The sequence below is a fragment of the Nycticebus coucang genome, chromosome 11, assembly GCF_027406575.1.
Source record: "Nycticebus coucang isolate mNycCou1 chromosome 11, mNycCou1.pri, whole genome shotgun sequence".
Taxonomy (NCBI): Eukaryota; Metazoa; Chordata; class Mammalia; order Primates; family Lorisidae; genus Nycticebus; species Nycticebus coucang.
The window spans coordinates 68670591-68696464 of NC_069790.1; the positions used below are offsets into that span (position 1 = coordinate 68670591).

General features: G+C 34.2%; 1 protein-coding gene across 1 annotated transcript in view; it reads left to right on the forward strand.

The window, feature by feature from the left end:
* Positions 1–25874, forward strand: part of PCLO (piccolo presynaptic cytomatrix protein) — a 376239-nt gene that overhangs the window by 270243 nt on the left and 80122 nt on the right. The window contains exons 11-13 of the mRNA XM_053609602.1: positions 16539–16647; positions 17178–17245; positions 19481–19695. Coding sequence (XP_053465577.1) covers positions 16539–16647; positions 17178–17245; positions 19481–19695 — 392 coding nt within the window. The remainder of the gene's footprint in view (positions 1–16538; positions 16648–17177; positions 17246–19480; positions 19696–25874) is intronic.

Genomic DNA, 25874 nt, shown 5'->3' on the forward strand with positions numbered 1-25874 from the left:
CTTAAGGGTAAGATATTGTACAAAAACTATACAGATCTTCCAAGGCTTTCATTGATCGCATTTATTACTTTTTTAAGAGTTCAACATAGTTACAGAATATTAATACATTCCAGATAACAGTGATCAGCACTGAACTGTAAACAATATTCTAGACCAGTGGTTCTCAACCTTCCTAATGCCCCAGCCCTTTAATACAATTCCTGTGGGTCGCAACCCATAGGTTGAGAACCGTTGTTCTAGACGAACACAGGTGTTTTTTTATTGTTGTTGTTTGTTTGTTTTTTTGCAGTTTCTGGCTGGGGCTGGGTTTGAACCCGCCACCTCCGGCATATGGGGCCAGTGCCCTACTCCTTTGAGCCACAGGTGCTGCCTAGACAAACATGGGTTTTTACTTTACTATCTGAGAAACTTAAATTAACGATGTTTTATATATGTATATATTAAATTTCTCTGAGAGTTGTGGAAGAAACTAAGATTGCCTTTGTTTTCCCTTAGGCTGCTTTTGTTTTTTATTTACTCTCTATTCATTCCCAAGCTCCAGGTCACTATTAGACACAGTACTTGAGTGTGCTGAGGGCCATCATTGATCCATTCATTCTTTTCAAAAACTAATTCTAGTGTATTACTATATGAAACAATCTCTCTTTTTGGCCAGTAGGGACTTTAATGAAAAAAAGCATTGACCTTACATTCTAATAGCTAAAACAGAAAAGAACAAAGTTATTTATAAATGCCATATATTAAATGATGATAAATGCTAAGGAAAAGAATATAGCAAGGAGAATATGTATGGCAGGTAAAGGGTAGGGTTGCAATTTGAGATGGGGTTATCCAAGAAGGCCTCGTGAAGAAGTTAATAAAGCAATCAAGGGGAGGAAGGATGGATCTAATTGTCTGCAGCATAGGGAGAGAAAAGACAAAGGCAAAAGCCGTAAGCAAGAATATGCCTTGTCCGTGCCAAGAACGGTGAGACAGAAAGGAGGCCAGTGTGGCTGGAACTGCTTGAGCACGCAGGACAGAACATGGCAATAAAGCTGGTCAGAGAAGTTAACAGGGCTGGACCTCATAGGCCAGTGTGAGGACTTTAATTTCTACTAGTGTGAAATGAGAAGCCACTGACCTGACACCAGCCAAATGACATTTAAATAGAATCACCCTTACACTGTATTAAGAACAGTTTGAAAGGGGCAAAAATAGAAGCAAGGAGACTAATTAGGAAGCTATAGAAACAACCCAAACGTGAGATACGGCTATCAGAGTAAGGTGGGAATAGACAGAGGAGGTGTTGAGAAATAGCTATGATTTTGATAGGTAGGTAGGTAGAGAAATGCAGGTATACACATATGGACATAGTGTGCCTGCTAAGTTTTATCTCAGTGAAAATTATCGCAACATGTTCATTCATTTGTTCCTACACATGCTATTGACATTTAGTAAGCCAAAATCACTTCACCATTTATTAAAAAATTTCCTATGTAGGGCGGCGCCTGTGGCTCAAGGAGTAGGACGCCGGTCCCATATGCCGGAGGTGGCGGGTTCAAACCCAGCCCCGGCTAAAAACCAAAAAAAAAAAAAAGAAATTTCCTATGTGATATACCAAACCTACAGAATGTCTGGCATCCAATGAATGCATATCATTTACTAGTAATGATATTATTTAAATTATATTTTTGTGGTTCTACAAGTGGAAGAGCAGTACTTTTTTGTACCTATTATTTCTTTCTTATCATTTGTATTTTATATCTCAGTAGAAGAAAAGATGGCCAAGAGCCACATATTAACATGTCAAGACATGAAAATTTACTTTCAATGAATCTGAAAGAATGATACTGTTTTGGTGCTTATTGACAAGAACCAATGTTTATGGAAGAAAATCACTGTAGTACTACTTTATGCGTGAAAATCATACCTGTATCAGTACCACCTTAAGCATTTTGGGAAAACAGAAGAGAATAATATCTCTTAATGTTTTCGAGTGCTTAGTTTACATTAATGAACTGTGAAAAAATGGATATAACTACTGTACTGATTGGAAGAACTGATTCTCAGCAATTCTATTTTTTCAGCATGACAGTATGTCCTGAAGATTGCATTTAACATAAAAATGTAAAATCATTTGCTGTTTTGAATGCCTAGTTTCTTAACTAGTCTCCCAGCTTCCAATCTGTCTCTGATTGCTTTCATTCATTCATGCATTCATTCATTCATCAAACATATGTACTGTGAATACAAAATATCTTACAGTCTGTCACTGATTCCGTTCTTTCATTCGGCAAATATACACATACCTAGCACGAATATACAATGTCACAGAACAGCAATGGAGACAATTATGTAAATGAATAAATTAAAGTGTATGGAGGGTAACAATAAGAGTTTTAAGGTGCAAGATATGGAGAAAACATAGAAAGAAAATGACACTAATCTGATAAAGCTGGGGAAGAAATACAGATATCCCCCAAATGGCAGAGTGTTGGTAAGATGAAAATCTGATTATTGCATATCTTTCCTTTTAAGTCTTAATATTAACAAATGAATTGAGTCCTCGTACAATGATAACTACAGTATCTCTTATAACATATACCAGCCCTTTCTAACTCATCTTCATCCAACCCCACCCACACCTTGCAGCTCCACACCCACCAGCCCCAGACGGATCCTGGAGCCATAATCTCGTTTACCTTCTGAGTATTTGTTCCTGACGTTCCTGCGCTTTATAGAACTCACATCTAATGTTGTAATTGATTACTACTAGTAACCCAGCATCTCAGAATCTAGCCCTCTCTTTGGCAGATGCTGACCACATATTTGTGGACCTGATGTTATTAGATTGATCATGGTTAAATGCACTTATGTGTATTGATTATGCACTTAAATCTAAAATATTAGCTGTACAAGATGGTCATAAAGTTCATGTGAAATTTAAACATTGCATACAAACTTTATGGCCACACTGTACAATAGCCAAAATTTCATAATTGAATATGCTGCATAACTTAAAGATAAAAGAAATCTTTAGAATACCAATATTCCTGACCTTAGATGAGAAATATGGAACCTCACTTTTCAAACTGCTCCTAAATGTGGTTTCCTGCCCTTAAGATTTTCCTCTTGGAAAATAGGTCTATACTTACTCTACCTATTTTGCTGGATCGTTATGAAGGTAAAATGAGAAAAAGTGAGCAAAATTAGTTTTCTTTCTTTTTTAGAGTCCTATGTTGGCTCTCTTTATTAATACCTCAAGTGTTAACGCAAGTGAAGCAGGTCTAATTTTATTCTTTTTGACTGAAAGCTTCTTATAATCAAAGTTGTATATGTAACAGGTAGATATATGAAAGATCTCCTTAATTCATACAGGATTATATTGCCATTTCTTAGGGTTTTGATTATGTTGGCATGTCAGTTAGAGAAATAATTTTTCTACATGAATTTTAGAGAGCTGGAGGGAAAGTAGTTAAGTTTTGCTTTATACAGTTGGCAGATCAATTGCTGTTAAACTATTTTCTTCTTGGACAATTCTTGTTTTACAATGGAAAAATCAATGAATGGAATTCAACCATCAAATGTCATTTGTTATTTATTGAACACATATCAAGCCAAAGGGAATTATTTTCTAATGCTTATTTCTGGTGTGAAGAACAGGATATTGACACTTCTTATGGAGTAACTTGAAACATAATTTGCTTTATTTCTTTAAAGATTCTCTCAGGATGATTAAACGGTTACTGATTTTTTATTGTTTGAAATGGCTTCTCTATGTTATTTATATCTTTTGACACTTCTAATGAGGAAAGAAATTATATATCAAAACTTCACCCTTTTAATTTAGATTACACCATTGGTAATAACAATATAGTGTTACTGCCTCAAAGATAAGCAATAATAATTTTTAGTTTTCCTCAAAGACTGCTATTACTTTATCACTTTCTTCTTAAATTTTTATTTATATGCATATATAATGTAAAATGATTATTGCAATCACACTAATTAAACACATGCATCGCCTCACATGGCTCCCTTATTTTATTGGCAAAAATATTTAAGATCTACTGTCTTAGAAAATCTTAAATATGCAATATAGTTTTGTTTACTGTCAGTACTATGGACATCATATCCCCAGAACTTACGCCTCAGAAGTTTGTACCTTTTAACCAACATCTCCCATTCCCTCCATCTCTCTTTCCCTCACAACCATCATTCTGTAAGTTTGACATTTTTAGATTCTGCATACAAGTGAGATATCTTTCTCTGTCTTATATATTTCACTTATAATACCCTTGAGTATCATCTATGATGTCATAAAATAGCAGGATTTCTTTCTTTTTTTATTAATGAATAATATTCCATTAACAGTATACACCCATGTATATAAGTACACATATATCACATATTTTCTTTACCTCTTCATCCAGTAACTGACACTTATGTTGTTTCCATGTCTTGGCTATTGTGAATAATGCTGCAATGAACCGCAGTGTGCAGGTACCTCTTTAAGAGATACTGAATTCATTTACTTCAAATATATACCTAACGGTGGGGTTGCTATGGCAGTTCTATTTCTAATTTTTTGAGAAACCTCCATATTATTTTTCAAAATGGATGTTATGAATTTACATTCCCAAAAATAGTATACAAAGTTTCTCTTTTCTTTACATCCTTGTGAACACTTGTTATTATTTGACCTTTTTTTTTTTTAAATTAGAGACAAAGATTCTCACTTTGTCACCCTCTGTAGAGCGCTGTGATGTCACAGCTCACAGCAGTCTCCATCTCTTGGGCCTAGGCATTTCTCTTGCCTCAGCCTCCCGAGTAGCTGGGACTACAGGCATCCGCCACAGTGCCCAGCTATTTTTTGTTGCAGTTTGGCCAGGGCTGGGTTTTGAACCCGCCACCCTCTATATATGGGGCTGGCGCCCTACTCACTGAGCCACAGGTGCCGCCCATTATTTGACTTTTTGGTAATAGCCATTATAACATGTAAATTTACATCTCATTATGGATTTGATTTGCCTTTTACTGATGCTTAGTGATGGTGAGCAATTTTTCTTTGGAAAAATAAGTATTTAGGCCCTTTGTTCTTTTTTAAATAAAATTATTTGCTTTGTTTTGCGTATGAATTATTTACATATTTTAGCTATTAACCACTTATTACACATATGCTTTACAAAGTTTTTCTCCCATTCCATAAGCTGCCTTTTTAGTTTTTTGATTATTTCCTTTACTATGCAGAAGCTTTAGGTTTTATATAGTTCCATTTATTTATTTTTGCTTGTATTGCTTGCACTTTGGTTGTCCTATTGGAAAGACTTTTGCCAAGATAAATGTTATGGAGATTTTTTTTCCTATGTTTTTTTCTAGGAATTTTGTGATTTCAGATTTTATATTTAAGTCTTTAATCCATGTCTAGTTAATTTTCTGAATGGCATTAAGATAGGAATACAATGTCATTCTTTTGCATTTGGATATCCAATTTTTACAATACCATTTATGGAAGAAACTCTTTTCTCTATTGTGTATTTTTGATGGCCCTGTCCAAGATTAGTTGCCCATAAATATGTGGATCTATACTCGGGATTTTAATTCTGTTTCACTGGTCTATGAGTCTCTTTTAATGACAAAACCATACTGCAGCAGTTTCAACCTGTGGATCGCAACTCACAGGAACTGTATTAAAGGGCCATGGCATTAGGAAGGTTGAGAACCACTGCCATACTGTTTTGATTACAATAATTTTGAAATACAATTTGAAATCAGAAAATGTCATGCCTCTATTTTTATTCTTTCTCAAGATTGGTCTAGCTATTCAGAATCTTTTTTGGTTCCACATGAATTTTAGTATTATTTTTTCCATTTCTATAAAAAAGTCATCAGAATTTTTATAAGAGTTACACTCAATCTATAGAACACTTTGCTTAGTGTGGATGTTCTGACAATATGAATTCTTCCAATCCATAGGCATACAATATTTTTTCCTTTATTTGTGTCTTGAATTTCTTTCATCAGTGTCTTAAGGTTTTCAGTGTACAGATCATTCACCTCCTTGGCTAACTGTATTCCCAAGTATTTTCACTTTTGTATCTGTTGTAAGTGGAATTTTTTTCTTGATTTCTTTTTCACATAGTTTTTTGTTAGTGTATAGAAATTCACCTGATCTTTGTATATTGATTTTATGTCTTGTAACATCACTGAATTTTATTAATGATAATAATAATTTGGTGGCATCTTTAGGGTTTTCTATATATTGTAAAAGCATGTCATCTGCAAAAAGAGACCATTTCAAACCCAGCCCCGGCTAAAAACCAAAAAAAAAAAAAAAACATTTCCTATGTGATATACCAAACCTACAGAATGTCTGGCATCCAATTGTCCTTAATACAGACACCTTTTATTTCTTTTTCTTGCCTACTTTCTCTGACTAGAACTTTCAGTACTACGTTGGATAGAGCTGGTGAAAGTGCATACCCATGCCTTAGAGGAAAACGTTCAACTTTTCACCATTTTGTATGATATTAGGTTGTGAGCCTGTCATGTATGACCTTTATTATTTTGGTATATTCTTTCTACATGTAATTTGTTAAGAGTTTGTGTCATGAAATGATGTGGAAGTTTTCAAATGCTTTTCTACATTTATTGGGATTCGTGTATAGTTTTTGTTTATTTTGTCCATGCGAAGTATTATATTCATTGATTTTTGTACATTAGACCAATCTTGTATTCCAATGATAAATCCTAGTCAGGCTAAACTCATACTTTTTATCAGAAATCTACTCCTGCGATAACTAACCCACTCTTGTGATATTGGCATTAATTCATTTGTGAGGGCAGAGATCTTAAGAACTACTCACCTCTTAAAGGCCCGTCCTACTCTCAAAACTTACATTGGCAACTCAAATTTCAGCATGAGTTTTGAAGGGAACATTCGAACTATAGCAGACAGTATTAATCTGTTACTATAATTTTATTAGAAAGTTAGTAAAAAGCTTCTACTCTGGGCATTTTAACAAAATTAATTGGGAAATTGAACTAAGAAAAGCCATCTGAGTTGAAGTAGATTGAAGTTTATAAGTTCATAAGCTTTTCTTTATAAACTCCAATCTACTATAAATGAAATGACATTATGTGATTATTATTAGATAGCTCTGTTACATTATTTTCTAGGGATCAGTAAAATCATATTAATAGTAACAAACACATATTTCTTCTTCCACCTCCTTCAGCCACTTTCTGATTTATTCTGTTTCAACTAACACATAAAATTCTAAATACAATAAATTTTAACCCTAGAATGACTTTTGGCAACTATACCAATCCTTATAGGAATTATTGCACTAGAAAACTAGATTATTTTAATGGTCATAATGATTAGAAACAGAATCCTGTCACAATAATCTTTGTCAAGTTGGTCCACAAATCATAGCTAATTATATTTCCTTATTCACCTCAACTATGTTTAAAAAGCATGAATTAACAATAGTTATGTTGGAGTATAAGAAACCCATTACATTTTTCCTATAAATCAAATGTTAATCAGTTTTAATCTTCCCTGCATGTGTTGGATGTGTTGGTAAGAAATTAAATCACAATCATTATTTGTTGATTTGGTATCTCCTTCCCCATATGTGCTGAGGAAATTGCCAGTGAAAGTATTATTCACTCTACAACAATGAATTTGGGGCTTCTATATATTGACCCATGCCTTTGGGAGCACAGTGTCAAAGCCAACACACTTCCTTGAGAGTGGGTGTCTCTCTAACTTGTACACATTTTTGTAAGAGTAGTTTTGTCTACAATGAGAGTCTCAGAATCTAAAGCACAATTTTCTAAAGGCAACTCATAGCAAATTTTCTTTGAAGAAATGTCATCTTGCCTGGTCTACATAAGCAAGAACAAGGCCAGTCCTTACTTTCTTTTGAACCTGAAACTATCATCTTCTCCTTAGCACTGACTCTTCATTTCCTGTTCCTTTCATTCTTCTATTATTTTCCTTCCCAACAGAGATCAACATAATTTCCCATCAATGTGCCTGAAGAAATTTGATTTTGTCTTCTTTTCTAGAAGTGGGTTGAGGAGTAGAAATAAAGGACCCACTCAGATTTTATTCATTCCCTACTATCATTATTTATCCACCATAAAATGATATATGCCACAGAAACAACTTTCTGTTTGTTCAATAATGTCTTCAGGTTTTGCATGTCCAAGTCTTCAAATATTGGCATACAGGTAATTAATGCAACTTCTAAATTGTCATGCTGTGTTGTTAATAAAATGGCATTATAAGTAATATATTGTGTTTGGTGGACTAGCATGTAGGTTTCATTGGTATAAATGAATGAGTTTTCTAATTGCTGATATAAGCATTGGCCCAAGAGATGGTTGAGGTTCATATATATGTACTATTATTAATGGTGTGATGTGAGACAAGTTATGTCACTTCTTAGGTGCCACTTATACATAAGAGATTAAAACTAGAACATCTACTGGGCTCTTGTTTGCATTTTAGCTTTAGTCTAGCAGTGGTTCTCAACCTTCCTAATGCCGCGGATTAATACAGTTCCTGTGGGTTGCGACCCACAGGTTGAGAACTGCTGATTACAGAATGGTGGTGGCTCAGGCTTTTACAACACATTTGATTCATGAAATCCTCCACAAGCGATATTTTTACTGCTAACCGTTAATACTACACATTATGTGAGAATCTGTTTACTTAACAATGGTATTTTTTTTTTAAATGATTGAAGTCTAGTGTAGATATTTGAGTAAAGAAGCCATTGATTCTAAATGCTTTCAATGTACTCACCCCGAGAAAAGAAGTTAGGATCAACTTAGTTCAACTGTAGTCATTGATATTTCTTAGATTTTTTTTCTGTTCAAAATGTGGTGAAAAGAATTAAAAGATATAGAATTCAATTTCATTTGAGAGTTTATCTAAGCCAGACTTTGGTGTTTTAACTGTTTCTTCTAAAAAAATGCGATTGAGAAAAGAAACATGGAGAGTGAATTGTTAAAGATCCTGAAATTAATAATAGTTTCAAATAAAGAATTTAACTTACCTAATTCTGAGCTATTTTAAAATATGTCCAAGCTATGTAAACGTTTCTCTAAATGTCAACAATCCCACCCAGGAATGGAAATAGAATATATTATTATAAAATATAAGTTTGTGTAACAATCTGTTTCATTCACTTTATATTCAATATAAAATATACAGTGGCTTAAAGCAAAAGAGTAGAAAGTCATCCCCTGACTACTATGTATTTATATTTAATATTTTTAAAATTTGGAAGAATATACATTTACAGAATTTGCATTCTATAAATCTGCATTTATAGAATTTTTAATGAGTTTAAAATTCTATTATCTTCTATTATTTTACTGGAAATTTTGACATCTCACATATTTTGAAAATGTATAATTTAATATAGTAAAATTTTGTCATTTGCATTTAAATCACCTTTGGATTTAGCTGGCCTTAACCCTAGGTAATTTTTCTGCTTGGCATGTATTTTTAAACCAAAGTTCACATTCAAACTTCAGACTAGACGTCCCAACCCCTGAGTTAACCAATCTAGGAACAAATGTAGCACTGCCCAGGAAGAGACACTGGGGGCAGGTGATACCAACAGAGCCCCAGGGAGCCGCATGACCAATCAAAGAGCCTGAATACCTGACACAGAGAAGGCCCTGGGAAGAAATGTGGGAGGCACAAAAAAGAAAAATTAAATGATGTGATTTCTATGCTTGAGCATATACTATGACAGGAAGAGTTATAGATAAGGAAAATAATTAAAAGCTAGATGGAAATTTTAGAATTCTAAAGTATTTTTCAATTTGTCATATAAACTGGCAGCTCAAAAATTGCATTTTCGTAAGTTGTAAACGAACACTTGTTTTGTTTCTCATTCTGTCACGGTCATTGTATTTTTCCCTTCAAAGAGTGAAAATAAACTAGAGCAGTTATCTAGCAAATACAGCCCACTAGAGGGAGTCAAAGATTGTGGGTGAACCAACTTGCTCAAGGGCACAACAGGTAGAAAAAACTGAGCATGAGCACAGTTTGAAGAGGGTAAAGGGAAAGTGTCAACAGTTAGCTAGTAGCAGCAAGGTGGTTCATAAAACACATTTCTGAAAAGTATTTATCTGTATGAAAATAGTGTATCTGCTGGAGTGAGAGACAGGTAAATTTTAATTTTTTTTATTTATTTATTTTTTTTGTAGAGACAGAGTCTCACTTTATGGCCCTCGGTAGAGTGCCGTGGCCTCACACAGCTCACAGCAACCTCCAACTCCTGGGCTTAAGCGATTCTCTTGCCTCAGCCTCCCAAGTAGCTGGGACTACAAGCGCCCGCCACAATGCCCGGCTATTTTTTGGTTGAAGTTTGGCTGGGGCTGGGTTTGAACCCGCCACCCTCAGTATATGGGGCCGGCGCCTTACTGACTGAGCCACAGGCGCTGCCCAATTTTAAGTTTTTTAATGCTAAATGTCACACATATATAGAATTATATTTGAAAGCATTATTATTAGAATTATTAAAAATATTATATTTTTAAGCCAATTCTGATTCCATTTTCAGTAAAACAAAATTAAGATTATCTTCCTTGCTGTATATCTTGAGAGACAGTGTCCAAGTTAATAGGAATTATTCTTATGCCGTTATTCAGGTTTTGAGATAATTTTAAATTCCTAATTCATTCATGAAGATCAGGGAAACAGTTTTCCCCATAAGTGTGTCTGAACATACCTAAGGAGTGAGAACTGGAGACTGGTGAGGGCCTGCTTTCATTTTTATGTATTTTGTATATTGAGGGTCTTTTTTTTTTCTTTTTTTTTTTTTTTGAGACAGTATCACTATAACGCCCTTGGTACCGAGTACTGTCGCATCACAGCTCACAACAGCCTCAACCCTTCGGCTTAAGTGATTCTCTTGCCCCAGCCGCCCACGTAACTGGGACTACAGGCGTCCACCACAGTGCCCAGCTATTATTTTTTGTTGTAGTTGTCACTGTTGTTTGGCAGGTCCAGGCCGGGTTAGAACCTACCAGGCATGGTACATGTGGCTGGCACCCTAGCTGCTGAGCTACAGGTGCTGAGCCAAATTGAGGATCTATTTTAAGTTTTGCTTGAAACACAAGTTCCAAGAGTAAAAATAATAGCAATAATAATAATAATAGCAAAAATAGCAATATTATGAGATTAGCTCTTCAGTAAATACTTTCTAACTGTAAGATTTTAGTAATAAATAAAGAAAATGTGGTATATGTACCCATGGAATTATATTCAGCCATAAATAAGAATGAAATCGCATCACTTGCAGCAACACAGATTAAACTGGAGATCATTGTGTGAAATAAGCTCATGTTCTCACTCATATGTAGGAGCAAAAAAAGTAGTTCTCATGGAGATAGAGAGTAAAATGGTGATTACCAGAGGCTGGGAAGACTTCAGGGGTGGAATATAGAAAGTTATTAATTGGTTACAAAATACAGGTAGAAAGAATAAGTTCTAGTATCCAAGAGCATAGTAGAAAAAGTATAATTAACAGTAATGTCTTGTGTACTTCAAAATAGCTAGAAGAGAAGATTTGAAATGTTCTCAACACAAAGAAATGATCGATGTCTGAGGTAATGGATATCTTAACTACCCTGATTAGGTCATTACACAAAATATCATATGTACCCCATAAATATGCACAATTATTATGTATAAATAAAAACTAAAAAATTAATTATGCTTACAGATGAGTTGTTTTTTTTTTTTTTCAGGAAATCATACCTGAGGTTTGACTGTCGTGTTATCACTGTGTCTCTTCCTGTAAATAAGCAAGACGTGTTTTTTCCTTTTACTAAAGATTCCTCCTTCATGTCCTTGTACCTCTTCCTCTCTTCCTTTTTTTGTCCCTTTTTCCTTTTTTCTTTCTTCTATCCTTCTTCCTTACCTTTCTGTCTTTCATGTTAATATATAAATAGATCAAAATTGTGAAATACAAAAATATATAAAATTTAAAAAGTGAAATCCATCCATCTTTGTGCTTCTCATACATTAACACTGCCTGACTTCAAAATGAACGAGCAATTAGTACAATGTATGCGGACAATTGCTTGGAACGCTGAGGCACACTTGTGAGCTGTGTTCACTATTCAGCCAGGGGACGCTGCAAATTCAGTTGCTCTTTTACTGGTACTTTGTAGAAGACTCAGGCAAGTGTCAAAATTTAGGAAATGATATAGTCACAATAAATAAGCTTGGTGTGGAAGACATTGTAAAATACATCACAAATAAGTTGAGTTAGGTTTGAGCTTTTGAGGGGACAGGGGCATTCCTGGCTACATCAGCTTCTAATTTCAGGGCACAGCAACCTCATTGATTCATGCAAAGTTCGTTCCTGTGTGTTTTTCATCCATTCACTTATCCACTCATTTATTTTCTTTTATCTTATTTTCTTTTCCCTTTACCCTCTCCTCCCTGCAAGTAACTATTATAATTTCTGAGATGCATGTTATTTATTCAGTTGACATAAATGGCACTACCCTATAGATCAGACCCTGTTTGTCTCTTATTTTTAACCTGGTGAAGATTTTAAGATGAGTCCACCCTCTCATGTTAATACCTAATGTGTCTGTTAATTCCAACCTCTGCCATGTATTTCCATCATTTGCAGTAACTACCCTCTCAGTGACCGTTTATCCTGATACTCTCACCTCCCCATAAATAGACATGGTGATGGGGTGCACATGTGCTGAGCTTAACTACATTCTGCCAGACTGGGCTTCAGAATGGTTATATTCATCTGCATTCTCAATAAAATAATTCCATGTTTATAAGTTGTAAATAAGGTTTTTTTATTTTTAAATCCATTTCTAGTCATTTATTTCACATCATAGAGTAGAAATAAACTAGAACAACCTTCTATGTACGAACAGTCTCCCTTGGGGACGTCAAGGTCCCCTGAACTACAACCTAGTCAACACATGCCATCTTCTAGTTTCTAACTTTTTCCAATATGATGACATTTAGGTAATTCGTCATTATTGCTCTGATTTGCATTTCCTAATCACCAACAAATCTGGGCTTTTCTTCAGACACTTGCAATACTTTTGGATTTCCTTTTCTGTGAATCAGCTTTACCAATTGCCAAGACATTTCTTATTTTTTCTGAAACAGTATTATTTCAATTATTTTTATAACAACTTAAAATATTAGACATAAGCAAAAGTGACGAATTATGTAGTGCCTGCTAGATGTGAGGTACAGGAAAAATACTTGTGGAATGAATAAAATGGATAAAATCCATGAGCTTTTGTGTGATATATGCTTGATGTACAATAATCTAAGATTTTTACTGAATAATTTTAATCGATAAGATGTTTTGATGTAATGGCAAATGTTAAACTGAGAAATAGCATAGCATAAAATTTTATATTATAAAGATAAGAATAGCTTTTGCCAGTTTAGGGAGTATACAAAATTAAATAGACCTAGAACTTTGGAACATTTACTTGATAATGTTTTGTGTTGATTAATTTTGTAGAAGTTAGAAATTCTAGAATTACTTCATTATTGTCTTTGCTGGTATTTAGTTACCTGTTAAGTATGAAATTTTGAGAAAGAAATCATCAGTGGTGTGAGTACAGCCCATCCAAACTATGTCTTACTTATCTTATTAGAAGCTATTAGGATAGTTACTTTTGAGGGATAGAATTGAAGTATCATCCATGAACTCTCAACCTTGACCAATGTATACCACAGAATTTGTTACAATTTGAACATAAAGAGAATAAAAAGCTTATTCATAATGCTAAGTAGCAAACATCATCATTCATGTGTACACTATCTTACAAAAATCTTTCTAAAACACCCTCGGCGTAAAAAAAAAAAAAATCTACTTTAAACTTGAGAATACTTACCTTAAAACCTATTGAATGATGAAATACTACTTTGTTACTTTCACAGAGTACAATAACTTTCAACAAATTTTTGCAAGCATTTTTAAAATGCTTATGGGATTTTACAGTTAAGTATTTTTCAAATACATTGTATTTGAAACCACATATTTAATTTTCACAACTACTAAAACTGTCTTCTGAAATAAATAAGGTGTGATTTGTTATACCTGTATTTCACTTCTTATTTTCATATGCTTCTTGCAGGATTTGATGGAAGTTAGAGAGATAGTAGAAGGGATGAGTGTTACTAAATGACTGTGTTGAAGCAGTCATCATCCTCATGGTGAGGGTATCAAACCGGGATCAAAGACTTGGCTGAATCTTTTGGGCTCTGGTGGGAAGCTGAGGGGAGGGAAAAGAAGTTCAGCTCTCTTGTGATGGGGCAGAGTGGATCGTGTAGTTCATGGTGTCAGGTATATATCTAGGCAAGATGGTTGTCTGAATAATGTTTTAAGAGATTTCATTAAGAATACTAAATAATTTTCCTTTTATGACTGAAAGTATTTTTCCTTTTACGTGATAGTTATGTTTTGCAAATTCTCCCTCTACTTTGAGATATAAAGAACAAACAGGTAAAAGCAACAGAAAAAGCATGAAAATAATGTGCCTATTTCTTTTCATAGAATATACTGCTGAAGAAATGTGACAATACAATTTTTAAACTATAACATCTTAATTTGCTTTGATTCAAAATCATCTATTCAAAAATGTGCTTTTTCTCCTGTTTTCCTCCTTCAGAATGCTGCGTTTTTCTTTAGTAGTGTTGTCACTGTCTTTTACATAATTTTCTTATTTTATGTGTACAACAGCCTGGGATTGTTGAAATAGACATAAGGCCCACCTGAAGATAAAGTTTTCTTGGAGTAAGTTATGGAACCGTCCTTTGGTTTGTGTTCTGTGAGCCTCTTACAGACTGCTTTGCCATTTAACTATAGTGTAAAAGCACTTCCCTCACTTAATTGCAACTGACAATATGTTTTTCAATGGACATCATGATCATTAATATTTTTATTTTTAATTATTATGAGTACATAATAGTTGTATATCTCTATGGGATACATGTGATGTTTTGATACAAGCCTACACATCAAATCAGCCTAACTGGAGCATTTATCACCTCAAGAATGTATCTTTGTGTTAGGAACATTCCAATTTCACTCTTTTAGTTACTTTAAAGTATGCCCTTATTTTTTATTGGAGTGACTCTGTTGTACTATCCAATATTGTTCATGCTCTCTAACTTTCTAACTATATTTTTACATCATTAGCCATCCCTCCTTCTTCCGCTACCCTTACACCCCTTCCCAGCTCCTGCTAACCAGCATTCTACTCTCACTCTCCATGGGATCAGTTATTTTTAATATTTAGCTCCCACATATAAGTGAGAACATGCAAAATTTGTCTTTCTGAGCTTGGGTTATTTTCAATCCATATCATAGCAAATGGCAGGATTTAAAGAGACAATCATACCATGTTTGGAATTTTCCATCAAAATCAATGGAGAGCAATAGGAAATTTCACATCGGTATATGTAAAGCCATTAGAAACCGAATTGTCCAACAGTTAGTTCTTTTGATTTAAATTACAGCATAGTTATGGAAGACAGACATTTATCTCTGATAAAACTGGGAAAGTTTTGCAAATATTTGGGGACTACCTTGGATGGTTTCATCTAATATTTATTCAGCTCCCATATTTATTCATGTTAAGACAATGCGAGTCATACTAGAAATGCACCTCTTAATTATTTTGACAGCACATACAAAATGGACAAAAGAAATAGATGTAACATATTGAAACATTAATGTGTTACTCTTTCTCATATGAAATTATCTTTCTAGATAGAAAAAAATAAAATGCCCTGTCCAGGGAAGCTACATATTTGCAGGACCCAACACAAAATGAAAATATATGCTCTTCGTTCAAATGTCATTAAGAATTCCAAGATAACAGCAGAGCATTAAACCAAGCATGGGCCTTTTCTGAGCATAGGGTCTTTTACTGCTGCACAGGTTACAGACCCGGGTGGCTGCCATTCCTGCAGCAATCCTGCTACTCTTCTATTCTAGAATATCTGATGCACAATGAAGAAAAAGACACAAAATGACAATCTGTTACATCTGGGCAAAAGCAGGAAATCCCAATTTTTTTTTCTTTTACTTCTGTATTCTACAACGTTAGAATATGGAAATCTACACTCCTCTCAGAGTTTCCTTCTCACAAGAAAATTATATTGGTGGTTGTAATTGCTTCTTTTTTTTCTTCCTTTACAAAATTGTCCTCAGTAATATATATATTTAGTATTATATACAGTGTGAACAAAATGCATGCATTTGATAATATTATATTTAATAGGTTTCCAAAAGCAAAATTTTGCATGTTATATTATGCATCTTTTATGTGCTCAGGTAAGTTGATGTGATCGAACTATATAAAGGTTTTGGTATAAATATTCCAGAGAACTTGGAACTGCTGTTCTCTGGAATGGTGTGCTGAGCTGGTTTTTAAATGTAAAGAAATGTGTTCCATGTCCCACATGCCCAGACTAGAGATAGAACACAAGTTTTTTTTATTATTATTATTTTTATTCTTTTCAGGCATGCAGGTGTTGGAATGGAATGGAATTCCCTTAACCGCTAAGACATATGAAGAAGTCCAGAGCATCATTAATCAGCAAAGTGGGGAAGCAGAAATATGTGTAAGACTGTGAGTTTTTCCCCATCTTTCGGTTTCCATTTTTTTGGCTATTCATGGCTCTTTTAATTTAAAATTGTTAAGGTGGAACCTTTGCCAGTCAGCAAGATTTTCTGTAACTAGAAAATAAAGCGAATACGAGTTTCATAGATTTGTGTTTGGAATCCAAGTTGAAAGAATTCAGTTTACTTAGTTTCTGATTGTGTCAACAGCTCTCCTCTTTCATGCTTTTATTGAAACATGCTTCATTTAAATGAAAGCCTGAACCCACTTAGATTTCATGGATGTGTATAGTACATAAAGATGAAATTACCTCTAATCCATAAAGATTTCACCTTAAATAATCATTTTATCAGCTCTGACGTTTAAAAGCATTGCAAATCTATATTGGTTTAGAAGGGTAGCATGCTTTGGAGTTGCTTTACATCATTAACCACTTCTCATTTACCTACTGAAAAAAATAATTTAAGGTAGTTGAAAAAGATGACCTTTTGTCAGAGGCTTCCTCCATGTTTTTCTTAATGTTTTGTTTTAATTTTTAGGGACCTCAATATGCTATCAGATTCTGAAAACCCCCAGCACCTGGAGCTTCATGAGCCACCCAAAGCTGGTAAGTGAAAGCGATCTGCCCTCCCCGGGGACCAAGTGTAGCTGGAGAATCAGGTGCAGAGGGAGTGTAGTCGAGGGAGAAGAAACACTTATAAATATAGATGCAAGCAAAGATACAGTTACAGGTTTTATATATTTATATAATTATAAAGAAAATTAAAAACGTGGTAGCTATACTTTTAGCATCTCAGGGTGACACATGTCTATTGGCATGTTAGACCCATCAAAGAAATTCATGAAATCCTCACAATGTGAGCTCATAGTTTTAACTTTTTTTAATAAATTCATTTTATAAAGCAATTTATGGACCCCATTTTTTGGGTCTTATGTAATTTTTATTTTTTAATTTTCTTTTATTTTGTTTTTTAGGCAGGGTCTTGCTATGTTGCCAGAGTTAGGGTACAGTGGCTAGATCCTAGCTCACTGGCTGACCTCCTGGGCTCAAGTGATGCTCCTGCCTCAGCCTCCAAAATAGTTGGGACTATAGGCTCATCCCACCATTTTGGCTAATTTTTCTATTTTTTTGTAGAGACAGGGTCTCATATGTTATATATATTACCTCAAGAGCTCTTCACACTATGTCCTCCCAAAGTGCTGGGTTTACAGGTGTGAGGCACCATCCCTGGCCAGGTATTATATAATTTGTAGATATACTTGATTCTTTTTAGCATAACTAGATTTTGAAACACTCATTCCTGAACTTTTTGAGTGTTTTTTTGTTTGTTTGTTTGTTTTTGAGACACAGTCTTACTATGTTGCCCTCAGTAGAGTACGTGGCATCACAGTTCACAGCAACCTCAAACTCTTGTACTCAAGCAATTCTCTTAGTCCCAAGTAGCAGGGACTATAGGCACCCACCACAATGCCCAGCTATTTTTTTGTTGCAGTTGTCATTGTTGTTTAGCTGACCCAGGCCAGGTTCGAACCTGCCAGCCTGGGTGTTTGTGGCCGGCGCCATAACCACTGTGCGACAGGCGCCAAGCCTTGAGTGCCTTTTTATAATAAAAATCAACACATAATTTCATAAGTATATAAGAAATAGATTTAACTCTTAGATAACAGATATAATCCACAAATTTATTAAATGAATTATAAAATTAAAAGTGACTACTTTTTTCTGATGTTTAATCTGTTAAAAGAGTTAAATCTATTTTTTGAGCATTTCTTATGCTTATACCACAATTTAGGAGTCTAGGTTACTGTAGTAAACAGAGCACACTAAGTCCTACAAGAATTGTACTACATTTACGAATATAAATGTACTCCTTGAAATTTTCATCTTAGAGAATTATATAAGATTTAGAGAAGGGAAGCTAATCATACAAATTAAGTCCAATGGATAAAATAGGATATTGCATCATTTATACAATTCTGTATGTAAAACATTAAGAAAAACTTTTGAAGATATAATGGGAATTTCAATTGCCCTTTGTAATTTAACATTATGTCGCTTTTCTTTTTTTTTAATTAATATTAAATCATAGCTGTGTACATCAATGTGATCATGGGGCACTATACACTGGTTTTATAAACAATTTGACACATTTTCATCACACCGGTTAACATAGCGTTCCTGGCATTTTCTTAGTTATTGTGTTAAAACAATTATATTCTACATTTACTAAGTTTCACATGTACCCTTGTAAGATGCACCTCAGGTGTAATCCCACCAATCACCCTCTCTCTGACCATCCTCTCCCCTCCCTCCCCTCCCTCTCCCCCTTCTACATAATCTTAGATTATAACTGGGTTATAGCTTTCATGTGAAAGCCATAAATTAGTTTCATAGTAGGGCTGAGTACATTGGATACTTTTTCTTCCATTCTTGAGATACTTTACTAAGAAGAATATGTTCCAGCTCCATCCATGTAAACATGAAAGAAGTAAAGTCTCCATCTTTCTTTAAGGCTGCATAATATTCCATGGTGTACATATACCACAGTTTATTAATCCATTTGTGGATCGATGGGCACTTGGAAGACCAAAAATCACATTATAACAAAGATATTTGTACTAGAATGTTTATTGCAGCCCAATTCATAATTGCTAAGTTATGTCACATTTCTAGAATTCCTTAAGAATGGATATATGAAAATGTCCTAAGTTAATTTAATTTTAAAAGTTTAGCTTACTTTATACATAACATCTTGCTTTTTTACCTAGAACTCAAATAGTTCTATTTTATTAAATGTCCATGAAAGAAATAAATATATAAAACTATTTCATTTTTTTGTAGTGGATAAAGCAAAATCCCCCGGGGTTGATCCTAAGCAATTGGCAGCAGAACTCCAGAAGGTTTCTCTACAGCAGTCACCACTGGTTTTGTCATCAGTAATTGAAAAAGGATCTCACGTTCATTCAGGTCCTACATCAGCGGGATCCAGTTCAGTTCCCAGCCCTGGGCAACCAGGGTCACCGTCGGTGAGCAAGAAGAAGCACAGCAGCAGCAAGGTGAGAGGTGTGCCGGGGACACTAACCCTTCATTCACACAGAGACAAGACAGGCAGCATCATTTTCTAATGGTTTTTTTTGTGTGTGTGATTTATCATATCCTGATAATCTATCAAAACAAAAACATTTTTCCTCTTCTGAGCGTGTAACTAATCAACATATACCAAAACAATGTATTTCCGTATCTTGTAAAATATTTCAGTGGTTATTATTATGAGGAACTTGAAAAAATGCCCCATGCTTCATTTTTCTTGGATCTTTTTCTTAGCTATTTCATGAGTTGGGGTGTGTGTGTGTGTGTGTGTGTAGAATATTAGCTTTGCATCTTTTTGGAAATAAAAAAAGATAGACATTACATTAGATTTTATATTTAAGTAAAAAGTGAAAAAGACCTAGTGAGAGAATTTAAGATATAAGAAATAAGAGGAAACAGTAATGTATTATCACTATTTTGAATTTTATTCCTAATTCCATACTAATAATGTTTTCTTATTGCAAATCTTCATTTGAAATAAATGTTTCCAAAACTATTATCTCAAAGTTGGTAGGGAATTAAAAGGGAACATAGAATTAATTTTTAACCTTATAAAGAGCAGATGAAAATGTAGACACTTTATGATTTGTGGCTCATAAGTTGGATTTCTAAGAAAAACTAACACTATGGTTAATAAATACATAGGGAAAATATTCTTGTGCTCAAACATGAGTACAAGTTTGTCTTTATGTGGTGAGATATATGGGAGAGGCAGGCTATGCTTGTGACATCAAAAAATAAAGTATATTAATACAACCTTTTTGGAAGGAAATATGGAGAATCCTCACAGAACTGCAATCCCATTATTAGGCATCTACCTAGAAGAACAAAAATCATTTTGTCACAAGGACATTTGCACTAGACTGTTTATCACAGCTCAATTTGCAATTGCCAAAATGTAGCAATGACCTAAATGCCCACCAATCTGGGAATGGATTAGCAAGCTGTGGTATATGTATACCATGGAATACTATTCAGCCATTAAAAAAGATGGGCACTACATCTTTTGTATTAATCTGGAACAAGTTGGAACACATTATTCTTAGGAAAGCGTCACAAGAATGGAGAAGCAAGAATGTACTCTATTGTAATATGAAGCCAGTAGATGATCTAATACATACTGACGTAAGAGAAAACCTCAAATCAACTCAATGTGGGGGAAGAAAGAGGGGTTACCGTGTATGGCACACCTCTTGGAGGCAAGACACAATTATAAGAGGGACTTTACTTAACAAATGCAAACAGTGTAACATAATTCTATGTACCCTCGATGAACCTGCAACAATAAAAATTTGTTTTACTAACTACAAAAATACAGCCTATGTCACAAAAAAACTCTTTTATTCAGAAGCAAACAACAAAGATAGGTTGACCTTAATTGTTGCATTATAAAATGACTTGTTTCAAATTAAATATAGCAAAACTTCGCTAACAAAGTGATTTCAAGGACAGTTAGACTGAATTTCAAAATAGATTTTAACACAACTGCATTTTACCACATGCAGTTTTGTGTTAATTTTGAAGAGTTGCCTCATGGAGTCTCTATTTTAATAATTGCTATAAAATAATTTATAAATTAGTCCAATCAAATGACAATCTAATTAGTACTAGATTGTTTTTTAGATGTTTCTATGTTATCAAAATATAATTTTAATATATTTGAAGACAATTTCTTCTCAAATTTAGTAACTACTATATAATGCAATATTAATTATGTTTTTAATTATTTATTTATTTTTTAATTCACATACAAAAGTTATATAAATCTATCCTGTACAAGATGATGCTCTGAAATATTCATATGGACACATTTTAAATGGCTAAATTGAGCTGATTAACATTACCTCACTCATAACTTCTTTAGGTGACACACTTAAAATCTACTTTCTTAGCAATTTTCAAGAAGATAATTGTGATTGACTGTAGTCACCATGTTGTACAATAGATCATTTGAACATATTTCTCCTATATAACAGAAATTTTGTACCCTTTGACCAATCCTTCCCTTCCTCACAACACCTTGAAATCACCATTCTCCTCCATGAGTTGAACATTTTTGGATTCCACATATGAGAGATATCATGCCTGAATTGTCCCACCTTAATATCATGTCTCCAAGTTCATCCATAATGTCACAAATGACAGTTTCTTCTTTTTTGAGGCCGAGTAGTTTTCTCTACCATCCACTGATGGATACTTAGGTTGATTCCAGTGTCTGGGCCACTGTAGATAGTGCTGCAGTAAAGATGGCAACGCAGATGTCTTTCAACACACTGATCTCATTTCCTTTAGATATAGTCCCAGTATGTAAAACGGGATTGTTGCATCATGTGGTGGTTCTAGTTTTAATTTTGGAGTAGCTTCCACAGTGTTTTCAATAAGGACAATTCTAATTATTTCTAGTTGAGTTTAAGCAAATAATGGGTTTCCAGGTATTGATCCATTTCCTCTACATTTTCATATTTCTGGGGACAGTTTTTATAGTAATTGTTAAGGATCTTTTCTATTTCTGTGGTGTCTGTTGTCATTTTCCCTTTCTCGTTTCTGATTGAAATTATTAGAGATCTTATTTTCTGTTTCTGGTTAGTCTGGCCAAGGATTTATCAATTTTATTAATCTCAAAGACCCAATTTTTTGTTCCAGTGATTCTTCTGAATGGTTCTTGTGTTTTCAAATTCATTTCATTCTGCTTCAATTTTGCCTACTTCTTTTTTTCTGCTGTGTTTGGGGTAGGATTGTTCTTCCTTTTCTAGTTACTTCAGATGACCCATCAGGTTGTCAACTTGCTCTCTTTCTGTATTCTTTTTTTTTTTTTTTTTTTACTTTTTTATTTATTTATTTTTTTTATTGACTCATAGCTGTGTACATTGATATGATCATGGGGCATCATTCACTAGCTTCACAGACCGTTTTCTTTCTGTATTCTTGATAAAGGCATCCAGTGCCATAAATTTGCCTCTTAGGACAGCCTTTGCAGTGTCCCACAGGTTTTGACAGCTTCTGGCTTCATTATTGTTTTGTTCAAGAAATTTAATGATTTCCTTCTCAATCTCATCTTTGACACAGCTGTCATGTAGCATAACGTTATATAGATTCCATGAATTTATTAGGATATGAAGATCTCTGTTGCTGTTGGGTTCAATGTTTATTCTCTAGGTCCTTAAATGGCATCTCATTTGATTGGAAAAACTAAGGGGAGCAAACTGCCATGCAGTTCATTTATGTTGTTTTGTATGGCAAACAACATTAGACCTGACTAATGTTGAACCTTCTTGGAAAACTACATTAGACGTGACTATTCCCAAAATATTTTCAACAATGCACCCAGGACCAGTCCTGAAACATTTTGCTTTAATTTTGGAAATCAGTGTCTACTTTCTTTATTCTCAATCAAGTATCTAAAAGAGAAATTTAATTTATTTTGACAACAATTGTAGGGTAACAATGATTTTAGGAATAACATGACCAAAATGATACATACGTGGTGGGCATACTTAATAACTACTACTGTTACATCAGACACTGTATAAATTGATTTATGTATAATAATTGATTTTAGACAAAAGGTAGGCTCCCACCCACTCTACAGATGAAAAAACTAAACATAAAAACATTTATTTAACTGCTAATGCTAAGGTCACCAGTGGTAATTACAGCCAGAATTTTAATTAGGATCAGTTTGACTCATAACCTCAAACAGAAGCTCATGACTACCAATACATTATAATACTTGTACTCCATTTTTCCGGCTGTATACACATGGGGTTATCAGTATGATCTCTGAACCAGGGACCATTAGAATGCATGTGTTGAAAGTGGTTCCCCAAAGTACTTTCACTGTTTTGTGGTTATTTCTGGAATATTTGAAAATAATTGCACACAGGTATGCAAACACTATTTATTCATACTCAAACATGGAAACCCCGATATTTTTCCATCGTTTTTCCAGAAATACTTCCTTTTGCATTGAAATTTACATATCGCTGCTTCAAGTTGTATGCTGATTTGACAGTATATCGAACAAAAAGTGATTAGCGAATTTGGAGGACAAATGACACCCCCCCCAAATAGTTCTAAGGCCTTGAAGAGCATCTCATTTTGCTTGGAAAAATTAATGGGTCCAAAGAGCAATGATGTTTATTTACTTTATTTCATTTGGGAAAAATCCCTGAGCCTTTGGGGAATACTACAGTAGACCTCCCTATTCTCCAGATATTTTCCATTATGCACTGCAGACATGTCCTGAGGCCTTTGGTTTGACTTTGCAAATCAGTGTTTTACTTTCTTTATGCTCAACTCAAGTATCTAAAAGAGAAATTAAATTTACTTTTACTACAATTTTAGGGTTACAGTGATTTTTGGTTTCACCTGGTGAGAATATTACATAGTGTGCATACTTAATAACCATGAATGTTGCATCAGTCATTATATAAATGGGTTCATATGTAATAATTGATTTTACATGAAAAGTAAACCCCTAAACCATACTCTGCTGATGAAAAACTAAGATTCAAAAAATTCATTTACCTGCTTGAGGTCACATGTGGTGATTCAAGCCAGAATTTTAGTCTAGATCAGTTTGACTCATAAGTACAAATTGAAACTCATCACCACCAATATATTACAATTCTTGTAGTCCTTAATATCATCTGCATATTGATGGGGGGTGGTCTCAGAGAACACTGTGATCTCTGAACTCTCCCATTGGTATGCACCTGTTGAAAGTATGCTCTTAATGCTTTTCTTGTGGTTATTTCTGGAATATTTGAAAATAATTGCACGCGAGCATGCAAGCATTTTATGCAAACTGATTATATAAATCAGCGCATGCATAATAATTGACTTCAGATGAAATGTAAGCTCACACATACACACACACTCTCTACAGAAGAAAAACTGAGATTCAAAAAATTCATTTACCTGCTTGAGGTCACATATGGTAATTGAAGCCAGAATTTCACTCTGGACAATTTGACTATAAGCTCAAACTGAAGCTCATCACCACAAATATATTATAATTGTGCTTGTCCATATTTGGGGGTGCATAATGATCTCTAAAACCCTCCCCCTTTGGTATGCACCTGTTGAAAGTATGCTCTGAACTTCTTTTCTATGGTTATTTCTGAAATAATTGAGAATATTTACACACAGGTATGCCAACACAATTTATCCATACTCAAATGTGGAAAGTCCTATACTCTTTCATCATTTTTCCAGAAATACTTTTTTAAAGATTGAAATTTATACATTGCTACTTCAAGTTGTATGCTGATTTGACAGTATATAGAAAAAAAAATTAGTTGGACAATTTGAAGGACGTATGACCCCCTAAATGGTTCTACAGCCTTGAAAGGCATCTCATTTTATTTGGAAAAATTAATGGCTCCAAAGTGCAATGATGTTTATTTACTTTATTTCATTTGGGAAGAGTTCCTGAGCTATTGGGGAATACTACAGTGGATCTCCCTATTCTCCAGATATTTTCCACTATGCACCACAGACATATCCTGAGACCGTTCCCTCTGATTTTGCAAATCAGCGTTTACTTTCTTTATGCTCAGCTCAAGTATCTAAAAGAGAAATTTAATTTACTTTTACTACAATTTTAGAGTTACAATGATTTTTGGTTTCACATGGTGAGCATAGTACAAACGTGGTGGGCATACGTAATAACCATGACTGTTGCATCAGTCATTATATAAATCAGTACATGTAATAATTGATTTTACATGAAAAGTAATCCCTCCCACTCTACAAATGAAAAACTGAGATTCCAAAAATTCATTTACCTGTTTGAGGTCACATGTGGTGATTCCAGCCAGAATTTCAATCTGAAGCAGTTTGCCTCATTACCTCAAATGGAAGCTCATCAGCATCAATACATTATAGTTTTTGTACTCCATATTATTGGCTGCAGACCAAGGGGGGGGGCTTCACTGGTCATTATGATCTTTGAAATGCCCCCCATTGGTATACATATTTTCAAAGTATACTCTTACTGTTTTTCTTTTTTTTTGGGGGGGGGGTTATATCTGGAATATTTGAAAATAATTGCACACAAGTATGTAAACACAATTAATTCATAAATAAAAGTGGAAATTCCTAAATCTTACATCATTTTTTTCTAGAAATAGGTCTTTTAGCA